General features: G+C 34.8%; 2 protein-coding genes and 2 non-coding genes across 5 annotated transcripts in view; 2 read left to right on the top strand and 2 right to left on the bottom strand.

Moving 5' to 3' along the window:
• LOC125042709 overlaps positions 1-1,313 on the bottom strand; it is a 13,603-nt gene extending 12,290 nt beyond the window's left edge. Inside the window, exon 1 of one of the 2 annotated variants that reach the window (XM_047638528.1) lies at positions 1,222-1,313. The gene's annotated coding sequence lies outside the window, so the exon portion shown is untranslated. Of the gene's footprint in view, positions 1-1,217 lie in introns of both variants that reach the window. The other variant, XM_047638529.1, reaches the window with a different exon arrangement.
• A 1,389-nt stretch (positions 1,314-2,702) lies between these two features.
• Trnag-ucc lies at positions 2,703-2,774 on the bottom strand. Its single transcript has one exon. It is a non-coding gene; the product is annotated as a tRNA-Gly (tRNA).
• A 1,997-nt stretch (positions 2,775-4,771) lies between these two features.
• Trnag-ucc lies at positions 4,772-4,843 on the top strand. Its single transcript has one exon. It is a non-coding gene; the product is annotated as a tRNA-Gly (tRNA).
• Positions 4,844-6,741: 1,898 nt separating this feature from the next.
• The window catches only part of LOC125042432 (putative nuclease HARBI1), a 6,532-nt gene continuing 773 nt past the window's right edge, over positions 6,742-12,500 (top strand). The window contains exons 1-2 of the mRNA XM_047638064.1: positions 6,742-7,737; positions 8,053-8,233. Of these exons, the coding sequence (XP_047494020.1) occupies positions 6,742-7,737; positions 8,053-8,233 (1,177 nt within the window). The remainder of the gene's footprint in view (positions 7,738-8,052; positions 8,234-12,500) is intronic.

Genomic DNA, 12,500 nt, shown 5'->3' with positions numbered 1-12,500 from the left:
TTCTGCCTTGTATTACATGGCTGTGGGAACTGAAACTATACCTTTTTTAATGTGAACATTAAAAAGACATAATCCCTACCAAACTATTACCCTTGAAAAATAAATTTGAATTGAAAAAAAAAGAAAAAAAGAAGTATGAGATATGTTTTACTGTTGATACCAAACATTATGCAAGAAATTTATCCTAACTTGGATAAGGAACATTCCTCTTGAAAAAGGGGGGGGGGGGGAGGGATTATCCCTGTCACAAGATTATTGTATTAGAGTACAGTAAGTGTCATAGGGAAAGTGTCCAGTTTATGTCAGAGGAAACAGTTTATTGCTCATTACTTGCAATATTCATCTATCATATAAAGCTAAAAAATTTACTAAACAATAAATATGCTTATTAGAACATCGAAATCTCATAAACATACTTCATGACATATTAAGCCAACGTAAGTGGAAAAAGTATATAATATATTAATTATACCATTATAACAAATTCAGATTTTCTAATACCATATGTAAACCACTTTACTCTGTGATTAGTAATCTTACCCTCTCTCTCTCTCTTATTATTAATGTTATGAAATATTATCATATAACCATTTAACATATCTATCATGAACTGTCACTTTATTTAGTAAAGAGCTAAGTTAGCTTACTTTCCTTTTTTTCACTGAATATACAAGAAACATGGAACATGTGCAAGCAAAGTTCATAAGTTTGTTAAACCTACATTTTTATACAAATAAAATTTCTGCATTTGATACAAATAAACTATTAAGAGAGAGAAAAAAAAGTGAATTAGCTATTGAGATAAATAAATAATAATAAATGATATAATGGTGATATACTCATTGTCCCATCAAAATATATTGACTGATCACGTTAGCCTATTATGATCAAGACAGATATAATTTAATCCTTAATGAAACTAATCAACAAAAAATCTAATATATGCAAATGACGTGAATTCTTCCAGGTTCATATTTCATATCTTACAATTATTATTATTGCACAGCACCAGACGTCAAATCATTTCGTAATTCACGCTCACGAGTTACAACAAGCAAAACAATTAGTAATTTCAACAGAAAGATAAAAGTTAAAATTTGTATTCCTGTAAAATTGCTTACGATATATACACATATAAAGCTCTGTTAATATAAACACAAAATATGCAGAGCCTTAAAAGTATCAACTACATGATTTACAATGAAAGCAACACCTACATACCAAATCCACTGATAATCAATGAATTATATCGACGCCAAAATTGAAATTAAAGTTTTCTCTTTAGCTTCCCGTCCTCTTTAATCTCGGGCTTGAGACGGTAAACAGTTACATCGCTTGAAGGGAGAAAGGGTAAATAAAGGACTCGCTTTCCCTTGAAATTTTCCGGCGATTCTACACTCTGTTTTTTATTTCTCTCTTTTGCTCAGGTAGAACCATTTCCCGGAATATAGTTTTAAAGCGAGCCTTTGATCATAGGCCAATCTTTACTTAATGTTGAATTTGTGTGTACAAATAACAAATGTCTTTTCCACAATGCTGTAGTTATTCTCTGCCATAATTCACTCTCCACAAGGCTTTTTGTCGACAGATGTCTGTACAGAAATTGCCGTAGTTTAATTTCTATGCACAGCTGGCCAGCTTGCAGTTAAAAGGACTAGATAATGTATATGTTCAAAATGGGCTGAAACTGTCTTCTTTAGATACTACGTTGATCTATTTATTTATTCATTTATTTATTGATTTTCATACATACCTGTATGTATAATGACGGGTATATACAATATACATTTACTGTGCACAGTAAATTTCTGAAAATAACAAAGCATTATTTTATTATTCCTAAAACGCTGATACTGAGTTTAACATAGTAAGATACAAAATCATAACAGTTATGTATAATGTTCGTATTTTACACATCAATATTCTCTAATTCAAAAATGAAATAAAAACAGACTATTGTACAATATGTTTTCTGGATTGGTTCCTCGTTGACAGCACACTCTCTCTCTCTCTCTCACATATGTATATATATACATATATATATATATATATATATATATATATTCATATATGTGTATATATATGTATATGTATGTATTTGTATATTTAAACATGCATACATACAAACATACATACATATATATAAATATATAAATATATAAATAAATATATATATATATATATATATATATATATATATATATGTATATATATGCAGAGATACACACACACACACACACACACACACACATATATATATATATATATATATATATACATATATATGTTTATGTATATATGTATATGTATATATATACATATATATATATATATATATATATATATATATATATATATATATATATATATAAATAAATAAATCAGCTTTTGCCCCTTTTTCTCGAGACGTCCCGCTATATTAGTAAAAATCCGGACGAAAAGTTTCCTTATAGTTTCAATTGAGCCCCTGCCCTTCTGAAAGTCTGTGTATGTCTCAATGCCCCCTCTTTATATAGTATTTTATTCTCTCTTCGTATGCCATCCTTCTCCTTTAGCCATGTCTCTCCTTTCTGTTTATACAAAAAATAAAAATAAAAATAAAATCAAGAGAGAATGAATAAAAGAGAGAACAGCACACAACAGACAACCGACATTCAAGTTTAAGATCTGGACAGACGTAGTGTAGTTCACGTAAAACACCTTGCGATGGCCGGGAATCGAACCCGGGTCAACTGCTTGGAAGGCAGCTATGCTCACCACTATACCACCATCGCTACACAACAATGAGAATCAAAAAAGAAAACTTGTTTCCCTGAGCAAAACGCTTCCGTTAACTACTGAGCCAGAGACAATATATGATAGTCATTATTCAGCCATTTACTTGCGAGTAAAAAAGAAAGAAAAAGAAAATAGAAAAAAGAGAGAGCGTTTACTCTTCATCTCCATGTTAGATATTTATCTGGTATATATGCATGCATATCTATCTATCTCTATCTATCTATCTATATTATTATTGTGAGCGAGGGGGTGCAATATAACTCGGTGCAGGATTTAGCTGCTTGCGGACCCAAGGCTAAACTCATCAGTGGGCCCAATGATGGGCTCTTGTGTTGGTAGGCCCCAATACTCCGGGCCCCTTTATGTTTATAGTACAGCAGCTATTACTTTTGTGATGATATGGTATAATGCAATACACTTTAAACCAGTTTATCCGCTATTCTGTGTTCGTAACAAAAGAGCGAATATTCTTCTCAATAAAAATCTTTATTAACATTAATAGTAGTATGAGTATATTTGGAGTTTCATTTACGCAAACGCATTTCTACGACGTGGTACTGTACTGTTAACCAAACCCTCATCCACGATTACCGATTTCCGATAGTTGTGTAAAAAGAAAAAAAAAAAAAAGAGACACGCACTTGAACAGGAATAAAGAAAGAATAAGATAAGAAAGAAAAGCAATTCAGCATTTACTTATCTGCTTCGAACTGATAAATAAAACTGCTGATAATATGAAATGGAGATCGATGCATGACTTTAATCCTAACGTCACAATTATTGCGTGGCACACCTGTGATGAACACCTGTGAGGAATGGTTGTTGAAAGGAGTTTCCGGTGTAGTGATTAGGTTCTTGTGTATTTAAAGGCTTAAAACAGTGATACATGTTTTTTTTTATTGTTTTATAGATATTAACCATTCGTGTATATCAAGAATATTTCAGACAGTAATCATTATATTTCCCAAGCAGATGATCCGAATTCGATGCCTAATTGATTAAGAAAACTAATCTTTATTTCTGTTTAAATCGAATAACATGCGTGGGATTTTTTTTCTCTCTTTGTGCTTTTCTTAGTCTCTTATTTTTTTCTTCCTAACTCGTTTTCTCTCGTATGAAAAGAAAAATACAAGAGATAATGTGAGAAAAAGAATGGAATGCATAAGGGGGGATACACTGACAAACAGATTTTCGGAAGGACAGGAGATTTACGGAGACAGGGAAAAAGATGGAAACACACACACACACACACACACACACACACACACACACACACACATACACACATACCATGTGCATATATATATATATATATATATATATGTATATATATATGTATGTATGTATTATATATATATATATATATATATATATATATATATATATATATACATATATATGTGTGTGTGTGTGTGTGTGTGTGTGTGTGTGTGTGTGTGTGTGTGTGTGTATGTACGTATTATATATATACACATACATATATATATATATATATATATATATATATATGCATGTGTGTGTATTTGTTTGTGTGTGTGTGTGTGTGTGTGTGTGTGTGTGTGTGTGTGTGTGTGTGTGTGTGTGTGTGTGTGCGCGCGCGCATACTATAAGAATATCATAACGGTACTGTTATGATAATAATGGCATGGCTGACGACCCTATTTATATTTGTAGCATATTGTGAAGGTTTGATTTGACAAACAACCCGCCTCTTCAAGTTGACTTTACCCCCCCCCCCCCCCCTTTCGTTGCATGCAAAATGAAGAGAAAGGAGAGAGAAAACTATATAAATACATGTATACCGTATAAAGATTTAATTTAAAGATGCACAGTAAACGCTATTTTTTACCAAATAAACTGGACACCGCTGCTCACTCTAGGAATACAGTAGCCTACTCACAAGCAAGTAGTTACATATTGTCTCTCGTTCAGTCATTAAACAGAAGAATTATGCCTAGGAAAACTGATTTTATTTACATGAAGATTGTGTGCAGCGATGGTGGTATAGTGGTGAGCATAGCTGCCTTCCAAGCAGTTGACCCGGGTTCGATTCCCGGCCATCGCAAGACATTTTGCGTAATTTATGCTTTGCTTTTGTATATTTTGTCTAGATTTCATAACCTGACTGTGAATCTGTGTGTGGTGTTCTCCTTTTTCCTCTCTGTCTCTGTTGGCCTTACTCTTTTTCCTTTTTCAAGTGCGTGTTTTGTTTCCTTACATGCAGGTTTTGTAGTCTAGAGTCTAGACCAATGGTTCTTAACCTTTTTACTACCACACCCCCTTTAGGAATAGGTCCTTCTTCCACTCCCTTGCAGCTAGGAATAAAATTTCCTTCCAGATTTTAAAGAAAATTATTAATATGTTCTTAGTGAATTATTCACATTATCATTATACTTCTCATTATTTGACTATACTACCGTTAAGTGAATAACAAATATAATGAGATAAATTAATCCTTTTTCTCAAGGGCACTGACGCTTCCCTAGGGGGGGGGGGGGGTGCCGCCAGGTTAAGGACCAATGGTCTAAATTTTGTAGAAGTGTTTTTTATGTGTTTATCAAGTTTAAATAGACTTATAGAGAAAAATAGGGCCTTATTACATTTTCGGAATTTTGTTATGAACAATGACAATGCTGTATATAGATTTTACATACATGTATATATGAAAATACATGGGTAAACATAAAGTAAATAAGAAAATAAATGAGCATAGGATGTGAACAAAGCAACAACTGGAGATCTGAGTCAGAGCATGTGTTTACACACATACATACATATATACATACATATATATATATATATATATATATATATATATATATATATATATATATATATATAAATCCTAATGACTGGAGGTAAGTCTAAATACCATTAATAATGTTACTAAAATACAAGTCCTATCTTGCTTATAACATGAAATAATCACCGAATCCCAAAGGAATACATATTCTGATTAATCATACTCGATAACAGATGTATAATTTCACACCAGCGTCAACCGGTTAAAGTTATTCACATATAATTGTCCCCCATGCAATAAGTACGTTTTCTAAATGAAGTAAAGAAAGAAACTCTTTTATGGGTGACCCAATTAAATATTGTGAAAAGCCAAACGACAGTGAAGTCACCTGATTTCTTGATCCTGACGTACCACCGGCTGATATTTGTTTGGTTTGATTAAAGCAGGTTTGTCAGGATAGAAATCCATTTGATTTTCCTGGTAGTTTTTTTTTTTCAGGGAGGTGGACGGGGATAGCCTGGTGCTAGTTGAATGTGCGGCCACTCTACGCTCCATCCTTGCTTTCGCTATTTAGACTCGACCAAGTAAGGTGAGGAATGGTCTATACAGTAACTTAAATGCTATTAGTTACAGGTATTTTACAGAGAACCACCGATAGTTTTACGATGGGTCCAGGTACGGGGGCACACATACAAGCAATTTATCGATCATGGTTGCATGCCAAAGATACGCATTCTCAGCAACAGAGAGGAGTAGGGTGGGAGTCATTCCTGTCACCCTTTTACCACCTTCTCTGGAAAAGGCGACGGAAAGGGGAAGGCAATTTTTAACGTTTTTGAAGGACATGAGAAGTGTGTCTCAATAAAGAAGTAGAATAGAGAGTGCACATATTGTACTGCAAAGCTTTGCATTCAGTATATTTTGCATACACTTTATCATTCTAGGTTTTGTTAACGATGGGCGGTATTCATAAAGAAAAGGATATGCTTATACTTGCAAAATATGAAGGAAATCCTTCTACTTGTATTCATAAACATTTCAAGCAAAAGCTTCTACTTTTAGAGCAAAAGCATATCCTTATAATCTCATAAAAGTAAATGGTAATACATAAAAAAGACCCTTTACTTCATATAAAGAGCATATGCTTCGAAAAAGCTGAGTCTGGTCAGTAGCAGACTGCAGTTCGAAGAGAAAGGTTGTTCTGTCCGATTCTCAGCATGATGGCAGATTTTGTGGATGTGAGGCATGTTAAACAATACATGCCCCGGTTACCCACACTTGATCGTGATTTCAAGATGTTATTCCGTTTTGAAGAACAAAATGTACAGTGGCTTGCGGACAGATTTTTAGGCACCAATGAAGAAACTCGGGGAGGCGCCTTGTCATCTTTCCATAGAATGAAGATATGTTTGCGTTACCTCAGTGATCCTGGCTATCAAAAAGGTATCGGTCAAGAACTTGGTGTTAGCCAAGCAACGGTATCACGGACTGTGAATACAGTAGTTGATAGCATAATTGCTCATGCGAATGAATGGATAAAGTTTCCAACTACCAACAGAGAAATAGTAGAGGCAAAACAGTTATGGCAAAGGAAGTATAAGTTTCCGACAGCTATTGGTGTCATCGATTGTACTCACGTGGAGATACTGAAACCAAAGCTGCATGGAGATGAGTACATTAATCGAAAAGGCAAGTCTACTCTGAATGTTCAAGCCACTTGTGATGCCAAAGAAATGTTCACTAGTGTTGATGTTAGTTGGCCTGGATCCGTGCACGACTCAAGGATATGGAGAAATTCACAAGTGTGTTTACAATTAAGAACTAAAGCTAATGCTGTGCTACTTGGTGATGACGGATATGGAATAGAGCCATGTCTCATGACTCCATATCGAAATCCTACATCCCCTGCTGAGGTAAAATATAACAAGCTTTTCAAAAAAGAGAGAGTAATAATTGAACGATGCTTTGGCCAACTGAAACGTCGATTTCCTATCTTACAATACGTTTGTCGCGTGAAGTTGGAAAATGTACCGAAAATAATCGTTACCTGTGTCGTGCTCCATAACATTGCAAAAACTTTCGGTGATCCTGACTTCGAGCCAGCTGAAGAGATACCAGAAGATGAAGAAAACCATGACAACAATCGTGATGACAACAATCGTGATGAACTAGCTCTTCGCCAACAGGGACAGGAAATCAGGAACAACTTGAGCATTGTAATATACAACTTTAATAATTAAAAATAATGTTACAACTTACAAGGCATTTCTTAACCAAAATCGCTATTTATGAAATTAATGAAGTCACATCTTTGGAAAATGAAATGACATTTTCTGTTTAAACTAAAAAAAAACTTAACTCAAATAACAGTTTTTTCTGTTTAAACTAAAAAAACTTTTTTTTTTTTTTATAGATATCTAAATAGGGGTTTAAAGCAAAATGGCCAACATACTGAAGTGAAGGCCGTTCACAGTGCGACTACAAGAGTTATTCTACTATGTCTGATGTAATTAACAAGACTACCTATTTAGCTGAGAAAATGTAACAACAATCACAACACACCTTCAGTCAACAACTGCCAACGCAATACTAAACTCTTTCTTATCTTGACAGCACAAATGAAATCTTACAAGTTCCAACATGTAACTAAGCGCTCCCGAAACACGAGTCAACCTTTAACTTCTGCTTGGAGGATATCCTCGCAAGTAAAAGGTAATCATTATGAATATGGAAAGAAAGAGTTGCTTATACTTCTACTTTTTGCTTCAGAGAATTATTGCTCCCAAACAGAGGCTGGGTTTGGGAAGCCTTTTTTGGCGAGGCAATGTGTTTACCACGTCAATCCTCCCAAGTGGGGAATTCTTTCTAATGGTTAGGGCGAGGGGTGGGTTAGGGCAAGACCGGAGGATAGATTCGAGAGAAAGAAGAAGGTCTTGTTTTTTTCTGTAATTTATTTTGTCCCTTTTTCCTGGAGGGGGGGGGGGTCCTCAGTTTTACAATCAACACACTTCCTGAGAATGTGATTAACATCGGATTTTTTTTTTCTTTTTTTCTGCACATTCCTACGAGAACGTCTTTCCTTTTGTTCCCATACATGGAGAATGTTTTCACGTAATCTTTATTCCGCTAATCGGACAGTGAAGCTGGTACACTGTCCTTTTCCATAAACTCAACTAATAGTAGTTACAAGTGTGAGAATTATGCTGTAGTTATATATATTTAGTCAATTCGGGAGCTCCTTGTTAGAGAAAGAAGGAGAGGGAAAGGGAAAGGGAGAGGGAAAGGGAGAGGGAAAGGGAGAGGGAGAGGGAGAGGGAGAGGGGAAGGGAGAGGGAAAGGGAGAGGGAAAGGGAAAGGCAAAGGGAGAGGGAAAGGGAGAGGGAGAGGGAGAGGGAAAGGCAAAGGGAGAGGGAGAGGGAGAGGGAAAGGGAGAGGTAGAGGGAAAGGCAATGGGAGAGGGAGAGGGAGAGGGAGAGGCAAAGAGAGAGGGAGAGGGAAAGGGAGAGGGAGAGGAAGAGGGAGAGGGAAAGGGAAAGGCAAAGGAAAAGGCAAAGGAAAAGGGAAAGGGAGAGGGATTAGTTACAATGCTTTTTTTTTTTTTTTTTTTTTTACATAAATATAATAATATAGAATAAGCAAAAACAATATCAGGTGTATGAACAGGAAAGTCATAAAATATACCATTAGAAACTGAGGTACATTTTTTTTGTCTTTGCATTTAACTTCCGGATACCACTGACAATTTTAAAGATGCTTCTTTGATTTCATTTTGAAAGTACTCGGATTCTAATATTTGTGGTAAGCGGTTCCAAATCTCGGGTCCTGTATATCATATTGGTATTTTTGTTGAACCTTTAACCATTATAGTTTGCTTATATGTGAGTTAAGTGGTCATATCTATCTACATTTCCTACTGCAGCTTTTTGGACAAAGTTTTGCAGTTTCTGTGTTTCTTATATTTGAGTTTTTTTTTTTAACTCAACAATTATCGTTTCCGTAGGGATTTTTTTTTTTTTATAATTTAGGTATATGAATGCGCTCGTTTCTTTTCTGTAAATGTTGCCCACGGGTATCTCAAAGGTATACTCGTATATATATGTTTGTGTGTACTTTTAATTCTTAACTGAAATGCTTGGTTTGATATGACAGCCTTCAAATGCTATGATTGCGTTTGCCTAGATTTTGGCTATGTTTTGTCGGCTGTCTATAAAGATACATTTTATCAGAATTTAATTTGAGACCATTGTTGTCGAAATGCACTTTTGCTTCTGTAAGAATCAATCGAGAAATTTTTATCAGTTCATTTAAATTGTTTACAAGAGACAACTATTTTTTTATAGCGCTCTGAGAGTAAAATGACTGGACGATATTTTGACTGGGGGTCTTAGCGGGTCACACCACGGGAAGTTTCATGGCTGGATGTTGCTTTGGATTCTCTATATTTATTGTAATAGTTAAGAATTCGTGGTGTGCGATTTGGCAAGGGATAACATCAGCATGGGTAATGGGATCTGGTCTAATACGGATGAGGTGTTTTCTGCGACCCAGCTAACTTTGCATTTTATATATCTAGGTCGTCATTCAAGTCACCTAAAATAGTTTTCTTTTTATTGGCATTTCTCAAAAAAAAAAAAGTCATATTATTCTGCTGTCGTATGAGGATGTCTACCGATTGTACCAGTACTGAAGGTAGGATACATATTGCTTTGTATAGGTGCCCAGATGTCCTTGAACATTTTGAAACTTGAATTATTTGACATTTCACGATGGAGCTAAGTTTCACCAATGCAAAGGATATCGATATTTCTTTCCGTAATAATTAAAATTTATTAAAAGTGACCAATGAGAGATCGTGCATTGATGTGTTCTATTAGGGTTGAATTGCATGATTTGACCATTGGTCTTGCTTACTTTGTGACGGCGTCAAACAAGCTGGTTGCTTTTGCATTTGTTTTTGTTATATAATACAATTACACTGCCTTGAAAAAAAAATCTTCCTTTGTGATTATTTATCGTTATTGGAAAACTAGAATAAAAGTTATGCGTCATTTTGTTTTGTACGCTTTTACATTCAATATATTTTCGAACTTATAATAAAGAAAGTCTTCGGTGTTTTATTCATTTGCATCAGGGTGACAAATTGTGATATATAAATACACTACCTGGGGACGTTCTGCTCTTGCAGTGGTTTTGGTGTGTGACGCTCCTATTTTTTTTTTTTTTTCTTTTCCCTTTTCTGGAGGTGAGAGACAGAGAGAGAGTGAGATAGAGAAAGAGAAAGAGAGAGAAAGAGAGAAAGAGAGAGAGAGAGATAGAGAGAGAGAGAGAGAGAGAGAGAGAGAGAGAGAGAGAGAGAGAGAGAGAGAGAGAGAGAGAGAGAGGAGAGGAGAGGAGAGATAAGGAGAGGAAAAAAATAAGAGAAGAGAAGAGGAGAGAAGAGAAGAGAGAAATATCGTATCAGATATAAAATCACAAATCACTACGTGAACAGTATATTTCGTGTCCAGATTCATCATTACAACTGATATTGAAAGCTATTTGACATTTATTATCAGCTGTGACTCAGATTGTTACCTATAATGGGAGGAGGAAGATAAAACAATGATAAAGATCTGTGGCTGTCTGTGGTATAACTGTGGCTTGTGGCTTGTATTGCATGGCTTCAATGCGGCTACTGTTCCCTAACTGTGTCTGGGTGACTGTGGTGTATCAAGAGATAAGGGAAAAAAACAGGGCTTTTTGCACACACACACACAATATATATATATATATATATATATATATATATATATATATATATATATATGTGTGTGTGTGTGTGTGTGTGTGTGTGTGTGTGTGTGTGTGTGTGTGTGTGTGTATGTATGTATATATATATGTATACACACACACAAATATATATATATATATATATATATATATGTATATATATGTATGTATGTTTGTATGTTTGCATGTATGCATGTATATGCACACACACACACACACACACACACACACACACATTTATATGTGTATATATATGTATATATATGTATGTTTATATATATATGTATGTATGTTTGCATGTATGTATGTATATGCACACAGTCACACACACACACACACACACACACACACACACACACACACACACACACACACACACACATCATTGCTATTATTGACAACACCAATAACATTTTTAGTGATTGCATTGGGGTTATCAGTGCTATAATATCAGTGCTAGTAATAACAGTAGGATAAATAAACACTGATATTTCTTTATCGTAGTTTCAGGTACTCGTGTTGTTTTCGCAGGTATAGATAATTGTTCGTCTTCTACGTTTGATTGGTGTTTCTCCATGATGCTTGAGGGTGAAGAAAACACCGATGAAATCTGAAGTAGGTTCATTTGCGATCAGCTCTGACAAAATAAATACGGAACTCTTCCTGTTCCTCTGCCCCACACGCCAGGCTCCGTCTGCGACTGTTTACTGACAGTCGCAGACGTGTGACTACAGAGACAAACTAAAATGTTGTACTCTATAACATATACAGAGAGTCTCACTCTTTCATATAGGTTATATGCTACACATCAATATAAACTGAACATAATCTTCTATATTTAGCATGGTATAACATATCACACAAAAGACAGTGTATAATATATAATCACATAATTATCACTAACTACGTACGATAGTAATGGCATCACAATCCGTATGCACTGGCATCACAACGTGGCACTCACAACTCACATCATTGTCATAACTCACTTCATTACACAACCCACAATAATGTTGTTATTGTAGTCATTTTCATATTTTTCTGCCTGTCGCTATTCTCATCATCATCATTACTGTTATTTCCTCCATTATTGTCATAAATGTTGATTAGTAATAAGCATCTCTATCATCACTGGTGTAATTGTTGTCATCACTATAATCATAAAATTCCTGTTTTTTCGTCCTTATAATCTCTATAACCTTAGTTTTTA

This window comes from Penaeus chinensis, chromosome 32, assembly GCF_019202785.1.
Source record: "Penaeus chinensis breed Huanghai No. 1 chromosome 32, ASM1920278v2, whole genome shotgun sequence".
NCBI lineage: Eukaryota > Metazoa > Arthropoda > Malacostraca > Decapoda > Penaeidae > Penaeus > Penaeus chinensis.
This window is presented reverse-complemented; position numbering and strand designations above follow the sequence as displayed.